The sequence below is a fragment of the Ornithorhynchus anatinus genome, chromosome 3 (genome assembly GCF_004115215.2).
Source record: "Ornithorhynchus anatinus isolate Pmale09 chromosome 3, mOrnAna1.pri.v4, whole genome shotgun sequence".
Lineage (NCBI taxonomy): Eukaryota > Metazoa > Chordata > Mammalia > Monotremata > Ornithorhynchidae > Ornithorhynchus > Ornithorhynchus anatinus.
In genome coordinates, this window is record NC_041730.1 from 22,085,106 (window position 1) to 22,103,412 (window position 18,307).

General features: G+C 49.8%; 1 protein-coding gene across 1 annotated transcript in view; it reads left to right on the forward strand.

Moving 5' to 3' along the window:
- Window positions 1–18,307, forward strand: part of AMBRA1 (autophagy and beclin 1 regulator 1) — a 171,499-nt gene that overhangs the window by 109,959 nt on the left and 43,233 nt on the right. The window contains 1 exon segment of the mRNA XM_029059290.1: window positions 16,745–16,855. Within this exon segment, the coding sequence (XP_028915123.1) occupies window positions 16,745–16,855 (111 nt within the window).

Sequence of the window (18,307 nt, forward strand, 5' to 3'; positions counted from 1 at the left end):
GTCCCCAAGTCCCTAATGAGGGCCCAGGCATGCACATAGAGCCAAATGGAATGATACGAAGCGAGAGTGATAGGTGAGTAGAGGGAGTGATGACCCGGAGTAGCACTCGAGCATCAAGGACAAAGTCATCCCGTGACGATAGCGATGTGTTATACTGATGCCAGTTTACTTGTTTTGATGTCTGTCTTCCCCTTTCTAGACTGTAAACCCGGTGTGGGCAGGTTGTCTCTCTCATGCTGAATTGTACTTTCCAAGCACTTAGTACAGTGCTCTGCACACAGTAGGCGCTCAGGGAATACGATTGAACGAGTGAATGAATGAATGTGTGTGCCCCAAGTCTCCCGCTCATCTGTCTAGCTCACCTCACCCTGTCTTCGGCCGTCTCGCCTTTCCCAGCCATCTCTCAAACGGTGATCTGCTGCCTGCTTTTGAAATGTAACCATTCTGCCTTTGCCTCAGCTCTTCTCACTTCCTAAAAATGTTTTTGCTCACCCTTCCCCCCAAACCGACTGCCATCTCCAATGGCTCACTCTTCGACGGCCTCTTCCCTTTGGTTTTCAACTGTGCTCATGCCTCCCATATACCAAAAACGAAATAAAAATCTTCTCTGGATCCCACTGCATCTTCCAGATTCTGTCCAAATTCACTGCATTCCTAGCGAGACTCCATGAACCGATTGGGTACACGCTCTGCTTCCCCTCCTTTCTGGGCTCTCCAATCTGTCAGTGGTGTTCACGGAACACTAACTTTGGGCACAGCAGTGTTGTAATCACTTGGGAGAGTACAGTAGAGTAGTTAAAGCTCCTGTCCTCAAGGAGCTTGCAATCTAGTGGAGGCATTTGCAGTCTAGTTGGAGCTGTTTTCCACCTCCTCTCTCTCTTTCTGTCATCCGCTCACCCCTCAATCCTTGAGTACCTTTGACAGTTTGGGGTACTCCATTCTCCAGGAAATGCTATCAGTAGTATTTATTGAGCGCTTACTTGTGCAGAGCACTGTACTAAGCGCTTGGTTTTGCTGGCATAATTATCTCCTGGTTCTCTTATCTTTCTGGCTGCTCCTTCTCAGTCTCTTTTATTTACTCTTCCTTTGCCTCTCGTCCCCTAACTTTGGGTGGTCCTCAGGACTCTGTACTGGGTCTTTCGCTCATCTGCTCCTGTGGTTTCAACTACCGTCTTTTATCAGGTGACTCCCAAACCTCTTCTGTTAGCCCTGAGCCCTAACCTCTCTCCCTCTCTGTAGTCTTGCAAACAGGTAAATTTCCTAACATGGTTCAACGGCACAGCCATCCTCCTTGTCTCCCAAGTCCGTAACGATGGCATTAACTTTGACTCCTCTTCCTTTCAATTCTTATAATCAGTCTGCTGCCCTGTTGGTTTTTCCTTCATAACATTTCCCAGATTCCTTCCTTCCTTCTCCATCCAAAAGGCCGCTGACCTGGTTCAGTACTTTATCGGCCTCCTCGTTGGTTTCCCAGCCACCATTTCTCCCCTCGCCAGCCCATACTTTACTCCCCTGCCCAGGCCATCTTTCTAAAACATAATTCTGTGTACTCATCTCCTAAAATTCTCCTAAGAAATTTCCTAAAAAAATCCCAAATCCCTACTCTTTTCTCCCTGCATCAAATAGAAACGCTGGACCATTCTCTCTGTCCTTCTTATTTATCCTCTCTCTTCTTCAAGGCTCACAGCCCAGCTTTCACTCTTCATTCCACTAAAGCCAACCTTCTCACTGGGCCTCGTTTTCATATCTTCTGCCTTCGACATCCTGCTCCTGCCCTTCCTCCGGCCTGGAACTCCCCATCCCTTCAAATCCGCTAGACCATAGCTTTCCCTGCAGCACGAGGCGTGGCTCAGTGGATGGAGGGATAGAGCACGGGCCTGGGAGTCAGACGGACTAGGCTTCTAATTGTGGCTCTGCCACTTGTCTGCGGTGTGACCTTGGGCAAGTCCCTTCACTTCTCTGTGCCTCACTTACCTCCTCTAGAAATGGGGATTAAAACCGTGAGCCTCGTTATGGGACAGGGACTCTTTCCAACACCCAATTTGCTTGTATCCACCCCAGCATTTAGTACAGTACCTGGTACATAGTAAACGCTTAACAAATACAATTATTGTTGTTGTTATGTCGGACAGGGACTGTGTACGGTGCCTGGCACATAGTAAGCATTTAGTACCACAGTAATCATGATTTCCCTATTTTCAAGACCCTTTCCAAATCACATCTCCTGATTCATTTTTCCTCTCTTTAGGTTATATGATCATATTCCTCCCCCACCACACCCAACTGTCACCTCAGCACTTCTGTGCAAATCAGTTTACTGTATCCTTTTTTTTTTCCTCTTCTCTTTGTAAATCATTTTGTTGTCTCTCTGCTACAGTGTAAGCTTCTTGAAGGCAGGAATCATGCCTTTCAGTGTATTCTCCCAAGTACATAGGACAGTAGTCTGCTCACAGTAGGGACTCGATAAGTAAGATTGATTGTTCGATAACTATCTCCAGGGGCAGCAGCTGTATTAGTTTCCACTTCCTCTGGGAACCTGGCAGGACCCTACTCCCTTCCCTCAGACTCTCCCATGGATATGGGCCCTCGGTGAGTCTGAGATTTTTTTTTTATCATTTTTTTCCTTGTGGCCCTAGTCAGCAAGAGCTTAGAGATGATTGACCTCAAAAAACGGAAGAAACTTTTCTGGGATGTGGTCCGTGGCTGTTATCTCCTCCTATCTGGAAGTCTCCTTTCAAGCTTGAATCATTGTAGCGACCCTGGAGGGGATGTCATAATTCGGGTCATTGCCCCAAAGCCCTTCACTGATCTAGTCTCAGTGAAGCAGGGGCCCGAGGCTTGCGTTCCTTGGGGCAAAGTGGAAAGTTCTCAGAACAGGTAAAATCCGTGGTCTCTGCGCCAGGCGCCTATTTTGGAGCTGCACTGAGAGTCAAGTGGAGAAAGTCCCCAGGGCAGTTGAGAGATTCCACGTTCTCATCAGTAGGTCACAAACTTTGCCTTATTAATGAATAGCCGCACACGGGATTTTTCGTAGTGAACCTCCTCCCGCCAGCCCACCAAAACAAAGCCCAGCCCTTGGTACCGTTAAGGCCTCATAGTTGTCTACAGTGTTTGGAATTATCGTTTGTCTGGTGTACCTGAGCGTTGCTAAGCTCCAGGTGTTGTGGCAGGGAACGGGTCTACCAACTCTGTTGTGTTGTGCACTCCCAAGCGCTCAGTACAGTTCTCTCCACCCGGTGAGTGCTCAATAAATACGATTGGTTAAAGTCACAAAGGGATCTTCATCTGACCCATTAAAAGCGTGTACCCAGAGCAACTCTTCTTAAGGACTAAAACCACTTCTCTCCACCCCTTCTGCGTCATAGCTTCTCGTGGGTGTTCGGGGCTGCTGGAGGCGTGGTTTCTTCCCTTGCCATTTTTAAAACCGCGTTCCCTTTTTGACAAATGCCAGATTCTACTGCCTCAACTCTCAAGGTCTCTGGTGACACTCTTGGGAATCTGAATGTGTGGAAATGCCTCTGCTGATCCTTGGCTTCATTTTTGCTGCAGCACCTGCTCCTCTCTTCTTGGAATCAATCCCATCCCCTGATTCTGTGCATTGTTTCCATACCCGTCATTAACCGTTTTTAAAATTTTGCTTTTTAACCTTTTTATCCTTTGAATAAAAACAGAAGCTTGTGGCTGCCAGGCATTTCCTAGAATGAAAAGCCCCCATCTTACCCTTTCTGATTTTTCAGAGCATGAAATGGGCACGCTAATCCTGTCGACCTGGAGGCAAAAGCCATACCGAGCCGGGACAAAGGAGAACGGCTTCTCGCCGACCGACCGTGCTCTGTCCGTGTCTGTTTACCTTCGAGTTCACCGTGCTAAACCTGGAGCCTTCCTAGCTAGACCACTCTGGGGAAACCACTTCTGTCCACTCTCAGTTAGGGGGGGCGGCTACATTTGATGAGAAAAATAGTTCCCTGAAACTTATTTCCCTTTCCTGTCCCCCCCTCTCTTTTAAGTGGTACTGGAAACGGGTGGAGCGGTTAATCCCGCCTTCATCGATAGAAAAGTTCAGTTTCTGTATGTGGGTTTCTGGGAAGAATCCTGGAATCTGGGAGAGTCCTCTCAGTGACCGTAGGGGCGATGGGAATTGCAGGCTCCTCTTCATTCCGGTCCGGATAACGCTTTCTCGCGGCCGAGGGACGACCGGAACGGAGAGTCATCGCTTTCTGCAGCTTCGTGCAAGGGAAACGGGCCCTTGGCACTGGGGAGAGGAGTTCCACCTCAGGGCTTTCGGGAAGAGCTCCGGTTTCGCTCAGCCTTGCGTGCCCACCTGCCTGCTTGTCCTGGAAGTAGAGGTGCCTAGCACTGAGCTGGCTCACTTCCCTGCTCCTCCTTCAGCGAAGTAGCAGCGCCCGTCTCTGCCGAGACGAACGCACAGCCAGTTCTTCCGACAGAGGGGACGAGATTAAAAAAGACCTTAACCTTTCACTGCTCTCCTTTGTGAAATCCATCTCTCTCCCGAGCTAGACATTTGCCACAGGCCTTTCTTAGAGAATTATCGGACCTGACATTCAAAACGAGTCCTTCCTGTCTTCAAGGTAGAGAGGTCAGTAAGGCATCAAGGCTTCTCCGAGAGGAGCTTTGGGCCTGGCATCTGTTCTCTTTGTTTCTTTTATGCAGACAAACTGTTCCCGGTTTGAACCGCTGAAGCTCATGGCGGGAGGACTTATGTGTTTGAGGAATGGAAAGTTGGCATTAATTGTCGTTTGATCAAGGTGCTCGATCACTTCTAGAGAAGCAGCGTGGCTCAGCGGAAAGAGCACGGGCTGGGGAGTCAGAGGTCATGGGTTCAAATCCCGGCTCCGCCGCTGTGTGACTTTGGGCAAGTCACTTAACTTCTCTGGGCCTCAGTTCCCTCATCTGTAAAATGGGGCTTAAGACTGTGAGCCCCGCGTGGGACAGCCTGATCACCTTGTATCCTCCCCAGTGCTTAGAACAGTGCTTTGCACATAGTAAGCACTTAACAAATGGCAACAGCATTATTATTAGTATTATTATTATTATTATCGTTCCCTAAGGGGCCACACGTTGACGGGATAGATCGTGTTGTTCGGAGCTGGGACACCCGGCTTAGTGGAGATCATCAAGGTGAAAAATTCCCATAGGTATTATCGCGAACATTTGTTTGGCACTTACTGTGTGCAAAGCATTGTCCTGAGCACTGGGGGAAGGTACAAGGATGAGAGTTAAGATACGGTCCCGGACCCAAAGGGGGCTCACGATATAAGATGAGGTCGATCGATGACAGCAACTAGCAGGGTAGATAGTAGCACAGACGATAAGTTGTTAAGAGTAAGAGGCGACGTACACGACTGCTGAAGGAAGAGCTCCCTGGCGTCCGGCGTGGTCGTCCCTAGCAGTCGCGACCTTCCGTGGCATAGTGCAGAGCGCCCGGGCCCGGGAGGCAGGAGGTCATGCGTTCTGATCTCCATTCCTTCCCTTGTCTGCTGTGTGACCTCGGGCAAGTCACTTCACTTCTCTGCGCCTCGGTCTCCTCGTCTGTAAAATGAGGGTTAAGACCGTGAGCCCTGCGTGGAACAGGGACCCTGTCCAACCTGATTTGCTCGTATCCACCCCAGAGTTTAATACAGTGCCTGGCACGTAGCGGGCGCGTAACAAATATCGGAATTATTATTATTGTTAGAAAATGCTTTGGGCCACCTGCCGGGTGGGTCTTCACCCTGGCGATGGCAGGCGGCGAGGGGAGACGCTGCCCCATGGATCCCCCCGCATCACAACCGGTCCCCCTCCTGCACGCTGAAGCCATGCCCTAGGGAATTGCATTCCCGTGTGGCCACTGGATGTCACCCTCATGCCTCATCTTCCTGGGCAAGTCATTGCCCTGTGAGAGAGAGAGAGAGAGAGAGAGAGAGAGCGCGCGTCGGAAGGAGCCATCCTCCCCCCCAACAACCTCTCCTCTCCCCCGCATTCTCACTCTCGGTGCTTAATCAAAATCGAATCAAAACCAGCCCCGGTCCTCCGGTCCGGTGCACACCGCCAGTACCCCGAGGAGACGGGTAGACAAATGTAGACCGTAAACTTGTCCTCTAAACTGTGAGCTCGTGGGGGGCGGGAAGGGTGTCGGTTTATTCTTATACCGTACTCTCCCAACCACTTAGTACCGTGCTCAGGAAGTGTTTATTAAATACAGTTGGCTGGCTGCGGCAAAAATCCGATGGCAGATGGGCACTGCTTTCACTGACCTAAGGAAAAATCCAGAAAGGCATCCTTCAGCCCTAGACCGGTGAATGGGGCCTCGAGGAGTCATGCGGAGCAGCGTGAGCCAGGCAGGAAGAGTAAGGGCAGGTACAGAGCGGCAGCTGAGCTTCCCCTTTTCCCTTCTGCTGCCTCTCTGCTCCCCCTCCGCCCTGTGCTCCCTCCCCTTTCCCCCCTTCCCCTCCCCTCAGCTAAGCCCCCTTTCCCTCTGCTCCTCCCCCTCTCCCTTCCCCTCAGCACTGTGCTCATTTCTATATATTTCTATTACCCCATTTGTTTCGTTAACGAGGTGTCCATCCCCTTGATTCTATTCACCGTGATTATGTCGTCTTGTCTCCGTCCGTCCGTCTCCCCCGATTAGACTGCGAGCCCGTCACTGGGCGGGGATCGTCTCTGTCCGTTGCCAAATTGTACATTCCAAGCTCTTAGTACAGTGCTCTGCACATAGTAAGCGCTCAATAAATACTGTCGAACGAATGGAGAACCGGACGTTCACGGGACGCGTTCCTACCTCTGCTTCTAACTGCTGTGCTCCGTCGTGTAGCGGCTTGACTTCACCGGCTCCTTTTCGATAGGTGTTGAATGGCGAGGCCAAGTGGTAAAAAGGTAGAGGATGCGTGCGAGATTTGAAAATCTGAATTTCTTCTCCACTTTTTAAGTGAGTTTCCTCCTGCCTCAGTTGAAGGTCTTGGAAGCTTCCCTCATCAGCGTAGAACCCGATCGTCGTAGTCCTTTGGAAATGGAAAGCAGACAGATGCGGGTTTCGTTGCCAGGTGTGGTCGAATCAGTTTCGTGGGAGACTTCGGTGTCCCAGATATTTAATGGCCCGCCAGGTTACGCAAAACCGGGTGTCTGTTGTTGCTGGCCCTTAGAGACATCCCTTGGGATTATGAACAGCCTATTCACTATCAATCGGTCACATCTACTGAGTGCTTACTGTGTGCAGAGCACCGTACTAGGCGCTTTGGACAGTATAGTGCAATAGAGTTGGTAGACACGATCCCGCTGTTTGTTATCTGACTTTCCAAAATAACCCCCCCCCCCCCGACCCTGAACTGGAAGAAGATATGCTAGAAAAGTCCAAGTGTTTTAAATCAAGAAACTTTCTCCTCATTTACTCCTCAAACTGTTAAGTGCCTCAAGTGTTCAGCAACCTAATGGACCTTTTCCCTGGATTCAGAGGGAAATGTGGATTTTGGTATTCCTCAGTCACTCTTGGAATAGAGAGCGTTGCACTAACGAGGTGCTCGACAAATAGTTTTAAAGGTGATGACGATGGAGCCGGTCTCTCATTCATTCATTCATTCGTATTTATTGAGTGCTGTGTGCAGAGCACCGTACTAAGCACCTCAGTTTGCAGCATGACCTGCCCTGCTTTCCATGTCCCCAGCCCAGACTGAAAGGAGCCCTCTGACAGGATTCAGGGATTGGATCTCAGACGCCAAGTGTTGGTGCCTCTGCAGGTTTTTGAGAGCAGTTTCTGGAGCGGGGGCTGAGTTCCTGGCCTCTCTCTGGAAAGTCTGGGGAAGAGCCTGTCAATCCAGTGGTATTTATTGAGCGCTTACCTTGTGCAGAGCACTGTACTAAGCCCTTAGGAGAGTGCGGACAACAGAGCCGGTAGACCTGTTCCCTGCCCACAGTGAGCTTTGCAGTCTGAATTCGTCGGCTACCTACCGACTTGCAGTATTGTCGGGGTGTACGTGGCACCTGAGGACCGGGGCTGGTTCTGATTAGGTTCCGATTAAGCGTCCAGTACGGTGCTCTGCACACGGTAAGCACTCGGTAAATACCACCGATGAGGCTGCTTGACTGTGGAACACTTGTGGGAATAGCGAGCCTCTTCTGCCCACGGCAGTCAAGCGTTCTTTTTTCCTAGCCGTTACAGCCCGACTTGGAGCTTATCCACTTAGCTTTGTATCCCGGAACGTACAGGTGCTGATTTGACGAGAGCTCCCCTCCCTCTCCGGGCTAGGCCCCCTCCGGAGAATGTAGGCTTCGAGAGCCTCGATTCCCTTGTAGGTGGCCTGTAAGGAAAGTTTTTACAAAAGAGTTAGTTAAGAAGCCGATTTATTTTCTTTCTCCAACTCTCTTGTCATGTGCTGAGTGGAGGCGGAGGAGGAGGAGGGGAGGGGGGAAATAGCAGTGCTGAAAGCATTCATCTTTCATTCCTGCCATCTCCCAGTGTTTATTACCCTGTGATCGACAAACGAGGAAAGCTGCCAGTCAAACCACGTTCAGCACATTTCCATTTTACTTCATTTGCAGATTTAGTATTTTGAAACCCGCACCCCTCGCGGCAGAAACCGGAGGTCGTCTCCCTCCTGCGGCTGAGGGGCTCCAGACCCCCCCCCCCCCCCCCCCCGGGTCCTGCCCCACGCCCTCAGGCTTCCCCCAAACAGTGAACGCGGCGGGTGTCGCCGTAACTTTTGTCAGGAGACGGGCGAGGGCCGTTCCCTGTTGGAAACCGTCACTCTCCCGCCCCTCCCCGGGAAGCTGAGGCGCTCCCCTGGGAAGACCTGCTGCGGAGCCAGGCTGAGAAGACTGCGGCCCTTTCCTGAATCAGTGCCGGCCTCCCCTAGGAACCCAGCACAGCCAGTGGGAAGGCTGTGACCCTCAAAATAATAATAATAATAATAATCATGTTGGTATCTGTTAAGCGCTTACTATGTGCAGAGCACTGTTCTCAGCGCCGGGATGGATACAGGGTGATCAGGTCGTCCCACGTGGGGCTCGCAGTCTTCATCCCCATTTGACAGATGGGGTGACTGAGGCCCAGAGAAGCGAAGTGACTTGCCCACAGTCACCCAGCTGACAGGTGGCAGAGCCGGGATTCAAACCTCTGACCTCGGACTCCCCAGCCCGGGCTCTTTCCACCGAGCCACGCTGCTTCCCTAATTCTGAGCCGGGGAGGTGCAAATGGAGTTTGCGGGTAGGGAATGTAGACCGTAAGCTCCTCCTGGGCAAAGGTTGCGTCTCTCCTAAACGCTTGGTACAGTGCTCTGCGCACAATAAGTGCTCGATAAATACCGACCGACCGACCGAATGACTCGTTTGATGTGGGTCAAGGCAGGAGAAGACGATCTCAGAATTTGCTCCGGGACCGGCCTGTCTTCTGTCCATTTAAGGAAGTCTGGAGGAAATCCTGGGGCTTCTGTCAGGATCCCTCTTTTTGACTGTTATTCATATTCATCCTTGAGAGAGAGAGAGAGAGAGAGTTTGTGTTGGGGGCAAGGGGGGCTGTGGATTTGTTTGTTTTTATCTTAAACGGTTTTTGTGGGTGGATTAAAAAGTAACGGTATTCTGTCTGTGAAAGATGTTCTTCTTTTATAATTACGCATCCCAATTACATCGTTACAGTAAGAGCAGGTAATTATAATTGGTACCCAAAGAAGAAACCATTGACAGTGCAGTTCACCTGTGAGGGCGTGCGAGACTGAAAAGGCCAACGTAGGACCCGCGGTTCGGGCTGCAGTGGGCGCACAACGTGGCCGCCCCTCGTCGTGTGGTCCCGCTTGGTGTTGGCAGCGCCTGGTGCCATTTCTGCTCTTTGCCTCCTCGTCCCTTGATCCCAATGGAGCTCTTGCTCGAAAAGAGCCACCCCTGTCTTGATGACGGTGTAGCAGGCAGGCCCTTGGCAGCCGACTCGATTTTCAGCCGGGATGCAGCGGGGTCTGTGACTCCGTTTCCTTGTGTTCTTAGAACTTTCCTCTGCCCTTCTTGCTTTTGGTTCCCCAGTTCGAGTTCACCCTACAGCCGCTGAAGTGTACTGGCCTTCATTCTCCTCGCGTGTGCTACCCGGCGAAGCTCAACTGAAGTGAGCGTACCTTCTGAGAAGCGGCACATCTAGTGGAGAGAGCGTGGGGAGTCAGAGGCCCTGGGTTCCAATCCCAGGTCTGCCACTTGCCTGCTGTGTGACCTCGGGCAACTCACTTAACTTCTCTGTGCCTCGGTGTGCTCGTCTGTAAAATGGGGATTCGATATCTGTTCTCCCTCCTATTCAGACCGTCAGCCCCATGGAGGACAGGGACTGCTCATAGTGCTGATTAACGTCCGTCTCCCCAGCGGTTAAAACGGTGCTTACCGAATACCCCCCCCCTTTTTTTTTTTTTTTTTTAAAGCAAGACTGACTTCATTCCCAAACTTCATTTTTGGGATCCTGACATTTTGCGATTTGATACTGAGCAGGTAATTACCTCATTAGGGCATGTGTGATGAAGAAGTCGGGCTATTTAGACTAGACCAGTGATTTGAGGTGATGACAATTAGCCGGGGCCTCTTTCCTTGCCTCTAACCAGCGTCTCTCAACTCGGAGAAGAGAGTTTGCCGCCAAAAGCGCGGCCGGTTCCCAAAATCCATCATGGGTTTCTTGATGCTTCTGAAAAGAGAGAGCACCAGAGAGGAGCCATTTACTCCATTTTCCTGATGGAGGAAAGCAACCAATCAAGCTAACGCTTTAGCGAAGCTGAGCTCAGTAGCTTCAGGAAGCTATCATTGAATCAAAGGACAATTAGATTGGGTCATTCAAAAGCCCTAAATCGAGGGCAGAGCGGTTGGCCCTGATTTGATCCCTTCTAGTAGGAATTACAGTTTATGATTTTGATATCCCAGCGCTTACTATATGTCAGACACCATTCTAAGTGCTGGGGTAGATAGAAATTTAATCAGGTTGGGAGTAGTATGTGGGAACAGGTAGGCTGGAGGCAAGAGATTTGTGTCAGTCAACATCCACAAACCGGTTGAGAGTATTTGTCCACTGCTTTTTAGGAGGAGTTGGGGAAATCCAAGTTTTAGAGGATCCTAGAGAAATTTCTCAAAACCATTAAATTGAAATGAGGTTTTACTGGAGGTTTCGTGCAGTTATTGGAAGCTTCCCGAACTTCACATCTAGTTATTTAAACAGCCTGAGTTGGCCCAAAATTCATTCCTAAACTTCAAAGCACATAGAGAAGCAGCGTGGTCTAGGGGGGAAGAGCACGGACCTAGGAGTCAGAGGACCTAGTCTCTAATCCCAGCTCTTCCATACTTGCTCGGTGTGACCTTGGGCAAATCATTTAACTTCTCTATGCCTCAGTTCCCTAATCTGCAGAATGGGGATTCAGTACCAGTTCTTCCTCCTACTTAGACTGTGAGACCCATGTGGGACCTGATTATCTCGCATCTACCCCAGCTCTTTGTACAGTGCTTGGCACATATCACAGTCATTAAGAAACCAGTATCTCTTTGGCTACTGGAACTGTGACATCACTTCCACAAAAAGCCAATCCTTCCATGCCATTGAGTTCCTTCTTAAAAACTCTACAATAACAGATTACGTAGAAATTCTTTGGGGTAGGAAATACCTCTAAAATGAGAAACGGTGTCCCTAGAAGACTCCCTATAAGAATGTCTCATACCTTTATGTCCCAGGGTAACCTTGCTACTGGATACGTAATCCAGGAATTCATCTCTAAGACCCCGGGAAAACTCTACCTGACTCCTTGAGGGTCTCCCAGATTGCACTGTAATGACAAGAAATCCCAGATGGTGCTCATTCTTTGTCTTAGCCATTCGACCGTAGCTTGTCAAGAAAATTGAGAAGAATTTTGTTAGAGACAGGAGGAAGAATCTTTCACCCCAGGAGGCAATCTGTCTTACTGTAGTACTCTGCAGAATGCAGGGGTGACTTCATCTGGAGAGTAGATCTTAGCAGAAAGTAGTTTGCTTGGTTCTAGGATCCTGGAAACTGGGCTGTTGCCATGTGGATGGAAAGGCTGATAAGATAAGAAGACAGTAGAACTTAGTACAGTGCTCCGTACACAGTAAGTGCTCAGTACGTACCATCTAGTACAGTCCTCTGGAAGCAGTAAGTGCTCAGTACACACCATTGATTGGAATGAATTAGAGCCGTGACAGGAAGGGGTAAGGATGCCCTTCATGTAATGACTCTCTTGCCACATGGGGAGAGATCAGCTTCCCTCTCAGCATTCCATTATTGTTATTAGCATTATCATTATCATTAATTATTTAACGGAACGGGAGAACCTGTCAGCTCACATAGGTAGTTCTCGCGGGGGACGGGAGGGAATGGCATATGATTTGGGTTCCAGCCGTGTCGGCGTTCCCTTGTTGGGTGTTGAATAAGGAAGACTTCCATTCCTCTTTCCCAGGAGCAGTGGAATCAGAAGCAGCTGTCAAGTGCGAAGGCAGTTTCAAGCAGAGCCGACTTTGCCTGCCCAGAGTACAGTTTAACCCTTTTCTGTCCCCATTTCTTACCACCTGCTCCATTTTCCTTCCCCGAATCCATTTTTTCTGTGGGGCTTCCTGGTGACTCTGAGTGGTAGCAAAATTTCATTTAAACCATGCGTTGAGTCACATCCCTCATGTAATCCCCCCGGGGCTCTGACGAGGTGGAAGAGAGAGGAGAGGCGCGGATGGAACATGGTCATAATTCTGTCCCGTGTGCAGCAGAGGAGGGAGTCTGAAAGGGGTACGGAGCAAGGTGGCGAAGGGGAGCTGTCCTGAAATTTCTTCCTGTTGCCCTTTCTGAGCTTTTCAGAGCCTACGCAACTGGTGGGCTTGGGAGATATATCTCGGCGAACGGACTGAGTCAGCCTTCCTTCTCTCTTCGCCAGAATTGCAGGTCTTGTCGACTTGCCCTTGTTCTCCCGCACTTAGGCTTTCGCCTGCCTCATTTGGTGTCTCATCTGGGCCTCAGATCTCCGTAGAGCAATAGGTCACTAGAGGGAGTGGTGCCTAGCAGATGGCCAGTTCTCTGAGACCATCTCTTTTTGAACATTTAAGGGCTCCTGATCTCCTCTTGCTGTCCCATTTCGGTGGCCCCCTGGAAAGAATTCTCTTGCTTAGCCCTTAAAGGTTCAGTTTCAGAAACCCCCCAGGACAGCTGCAAGACAGTGTGGGATCCAGAGAGTTTCTATAACTGGTGTTTCTCACTGGAGAGTAAGACCTTTCATTTTTGGGTTAACCACTGTCCTGAAGGTTGAACCTTTTAAAAAAAAAAAAAAAAAACACACAACTCTAGGATTCAAGGCCTGGGCCTCCTTCACTCCAACTGTCTGGAGCTGGCGTGGTATTTTAGCGGTCCGTTCCAGGGATGAAGTTATTCAAGCCAGATGCTCACTGAATGAGTGGCATAATCAGTTGGCTTGAAAGGAAGGGAGCGCATTTTGAATGACCCACTGTGGTCATTCGTTGGTGAATCTCCAAATCAGAAAAGACTTTCTAGTAGTCCACACTTGCCAGTAGGCTGCCTTAGGAATCACTTAGGGAAAGTAAAGTGATTGGTGATAAGATGCAGCCATGGTAGGTTTTTCTGGGTGGACTTAACTTGGAGAAATTGGAAATGTAGAAATCCCTTAGATGTGCCCAGAAATATGGTGTCTGAGCCTCTGCTCCCCTTAAGATCTCTGAGAGGGAAGCCTGCAGCATCAAGGTGTCTGTTTTTGAGGCTATTTCTCCTCCCAGTTGCTGAGGAGGAGTGGACCTGAAGAAGCCTCGGCAGGAGAAGAGACCGTTAGGACAATTCCAGAGTTGTTTGCTGGCATTTGCAACTCTCTAATCTGTGTTAATGGGGCATTAGGTCTTTTCTTCCTGGAGCCAGGCTCCCTCTTCACTCTGGCACCGTCTCCTAGATCTCTTCCACAAACCCCTCCCGTGCCTGCCTGGGCGTGTTTCTTCGGGCAGAAAGTTCGCACTGGGCACTGTGGAAGTCATCGGGTTGGTTGCTCAGTCACTTCTTTGTGTTACAGTTCCCTCTGGATAGATGGGCCCATCTCCTACTTTCCTTTGAAGGTAACATGTTTCCCAGGCAGAGGGGATGATGTTTCTTTGCGAGAAATACCTGGTTTAGGACAGATTGGTAGAGTCAAGAGATACCTTTCTGTGATACCTTTTGCCTCCGCATCCGACACCCCTCCCTCACCTCCCGTTCAGCAAGTATAGCCCACTTTTCCTTCAAAACCTCCAAAAAAGCCACTTCACCCAGGAGGCATTCTGGGTTAATCATCACAGTATTAATTACTATTTAGCTTCTGTTAAACGCTTCCCATATGCTAAACACGGGAAGAAAGGGATCAATGAAATCATTCACGGTCCCCATCCTACATGGGGCTCACAGTCTATGAAGGAGGGGAAGCGGGTTGTTGTCTTTTATCGTCATTCAAAAGATGAAGAAATCTGAGGGGCGGAAGTCAGTTCAGTGACTTGCCCCAGGTCACACTGCAGGCCAGGGCTGGAGCTAGGGCCCAAACCGGGTGTCTCCTGATTCTCAGTCCTGGCTGTCCTGGGTTCCGCTGCCTCTCACGTGGATAATAAATCCTCCCAAGAGAGGGATATAATGCAATCCCTCTGACTTATCCTGGATGTTCTCCAAGTGCTTGGCACAGTGCGTTGACCTCCGTAGGCACTCAGTGAATACAGTTGACAATGATGATAAGATGAGCGGGCTACTGAGAACGCCCGAACGCGGATGATATCTCAGCGTTGCTCTCAGGAAGGTCAATAGTGGGACTACCAAATATTTCATTTTCAGTATCAAGGAAGCCTGAAAAAACCCAAAAAACCAACCTACTGGAGTTCCTAATGTCAACGCTTCTCTAAAACCTTCCACGCCCAGTAAAATTCTCAAGTTAGGACTGGGTCTTTGCGAAAAGCTAGAGTTGCCTAGTAAATATCATTGATGATGGTATCGATGATTCCCTATTGAAGATTTGGCAAAAGAGGAAATTTAGTCCTGCTTCAGTGGGTGGTCCAGGGAGCCATTGCAGGGAGTTCAGTTACCTGCACTTTGCGAGTCCAGCAGGAGTGACTGTAAGCTCATCGTGGGCAGGGAACGTGGCTACCAACTCAGTTGAACTACACTCTCCCAAGCGCTCAGCACAGTAAGCACTCAGTAAATATCACTGACTGATAGTGAGACAGAGCCCTAAATTTGTGTCTCCTTTTTGAGTCCTTCAGGCGAGGCTCCTTCAGGGCGGGGATCGTGACTACTAACTCTGTTGTAGTATACGCTCTCAAGCGCCCACGACAGTGCCGTGCACCCAGTTAGCGCTTAGTACATACCGTTGACTGCTGATTGTTCAGGCTTCTCTGTTTTGGGAATCTGGAAGATTTGAGGCAACTGTTCAGTGAAAAATGTCTAAGCCTGTCCCCACCAAAGCGTAGTGCAACTAGGAACCGGTCATTTTCGTAAACACTTTTTAACGGGAACAAGAACATCGTCACCAAACAAATGTCAGTGGAAGGAGCCTCTTAAAGAGAGACTGCGGAGCCCAGATCCCCTTCTTGCACTTGATGACTAGAATGGAGGGCATTTTATCTCTGTTACCTCTGTACGGTTTCTGAATTGTGTGAGGGGAGACTAGCCCAGCAACAAGAGTAATGAAGCCACCAGGTAGAGTCAGTTACAGTTAACTCTAATACCAGGAAAGAAGCCAGTCAACGAAAACCATAAATTGAGACGAACAGCCGTAAGCATAGGTGACCCAGTTGAATCCGGCATGAAATTGCCCATTGTGCCAAAGGCAAGAAAAGCCCTAGCATTATAGATTTTCTAAATGAGACTTCACTGGTGGCAGAAAAAACTGTTCAGAGTACCTAGCCCACTCTGTTTTGGGCTCCCAGAGGGGTTTGGCTTTGTCTGATCAGAGGGGCGGGTGTCTGTGGAACGCACTTCAAGAGGAGGAGGAGGAGGAGGAGGAGGAGACGACATTTTCATGTAAATGAAATACAACTGCAAATTATAGTGTCACCTTGTTAGAAATCCATTTTTTATTTAATTGGTTACCAAGGAAAAAAATGTCACACGGAAGCTTATATTTCAGAGAAAGTTAAGCCATGAGACATTTCAGGTGAGCCTGAATTCAGGGAAATTCTCTTACGGGGGATCATGAAATACTGTCTTAATAAAAATATTCTAATGCTATAAAGCTAGGTTCAAAAATGTCTATCTTGTTATTTGCCAAGGGTCCAGGAGAGACGGAACATGTCACCTTATTTGTCCTGAGCGATCTTTCCACTTCTCTCAGCTGGATGCCTCTGCCCTTTCCCTAGAGGTGACCTCATTTCAGAGCCGAGAAGGAAGATGGTTCTCTACTGCGACTGAGCTTTCCCCAGATGACCGTAGCCTTCCCCGAATGGCGGAAACGCTTCTGCCTTCTCTTCCATGTTGGGGCTTTTCATCTCTCTTTCATCCCTCCTCAGATCTGTTGGGGTGGGCTGTGAGGTGCCGTGTACGATGCCGACTGCCCGGCTGATGCCTGATCAGGGTAGAATTATAATGAGGGAGAGTGTTGTACTCCAAAGGGGTTCCCCTTCTAGGAGTGGTTGGTCTTTGGTCTGCGTTGGTGGCGATTCTCACTTTTGTTTTTCCCGGTTTCATTTCCTCCCCTTTCTCACTCCCCCATATGCGGTCTTGTAACGTTCAGGGATGAGAACTTGCCCTTGGCAGTGTGATGCGACCTCTGTTTCTCGTCCTCCACAGGGGCAGTGATCGGGGATGGACAGTCCGCAGTAGCCAGTAACATTGCCAACACCACTTACAGACTCCAGTGGTGGGACTTCACCAAGTTTGACCTGCCGGAAATAAGCAATGGTAAGTCAAGGAAGGAATATTTTGCTTTGGGGGTTTTTTTTACCCAGAGAATGGGGACTCGGAGAGGGAGACAACACTTGAAACCGTGTCCAGGCCTGGGCTCGGCAGCTAGAAGGTGGGCTCGAGTACCTAGGCCCTTCTTCCCTGCCCCCCATTTCAGGCCAGTGAGCATCGACTCGTCAGGAAGCGCAGTGGCTGGGCGGCTGCCGCACACTTGCAAATGCCCGTCGCATCACGGATTCATGGAAGTCCCAAAATAGTCCCCGCAGTCCTCAGGGCATCCACACTTTCAAGGCCCTGTCCCTTCCTCCCTTTCTCCCCTCACTCTCCCACCCCCACAGACTCCAGCCCTGGAGGTGAGTTTAGACTCGTTTGGGTTTGGCTCGGGGTAGGCCAGATTTACGCTGGCTGGGTCCCAGACTTCTGGATTAAAACATGCCCAAACCCTGGGCTTCCTGTTTTCACACGGTTTTCTTGATATATGGTTAGCAACAGAAGGCTATACCATGTCATTCGTTCAGTTCGTTGAATCGTATTTATTGAGCGCTTACTGTGTGCGGAGCACTATACTAAGCGCTTAGCACGGTATTAAAGTGCTACATTTTGAAAGCTCTCCCTCAACCCAGGGTAGACTAGATACCCCGACAGCAGGAAATTCCTGGTAAGTCGGTGCTCAGGTGGGCTCCTCCGAGCCACATCTGGCCCTGAGCAGTTTCTTACTCGCCTAGAGCTCCGCACAGGTAAAAAGCTGCTCGGGGCCAGAGCCGCTTGGCAGTGTTCGCTGGGAAATAGCGTGAACACTTTAGAGCAGCGGGCGATAAGGAAGAAGCTTCTGCTCCCTTCCCACCACCCCCTCACTTCAATTGTGGGATATTCTAGTAAAGATTTCTGAGCCTGGCCAGCTCGCTCATCTGTTTCTCTAAGGGCAGTTTGGTGGCCGATCCTCAAAAACCTTGCGAGATGCTATTCCTGTAGGCTTCCTGGCATCTTCAGATTGCCGGAGAGAATGTTCCCTGTCCGCCGTGTACCTCCTCCAAGTGGGTTGGGAATGAGTGAGGAGTTAAAGCGAGAGCTGTAAAAGGGAAATCTGTGGTGTTTGCTCTCGCCCCTGACGACGTTCCCAAATAACGGGGTGAATGTTCGACGGATTCCACCAACCCTTAGGTAGGTCAGGCGCCTCCTTGGGATTTCTGAGCCTGATCCTGGGAGAGTCCAGAGGAGAGGGCAGCTCCCTCTCCTCTCTCGCTCATTGGATTTTTGTCTCATCAATCTATCTGCTTGTCTTCCCCAGTGAGCCGTAACCTCCTCGAGAGCAGACGTTGCAATTTATAGTCTTCTGCCTGTACCCGCAAGCTCTCGATACAGGGCTGCGCAGTCAGGCAGTCAATAAGTAGCGTGGGTGCTGATGACGTTGAGCAGGAGTTCGTTACAAATTAAGGTCCCTCTTCCCAG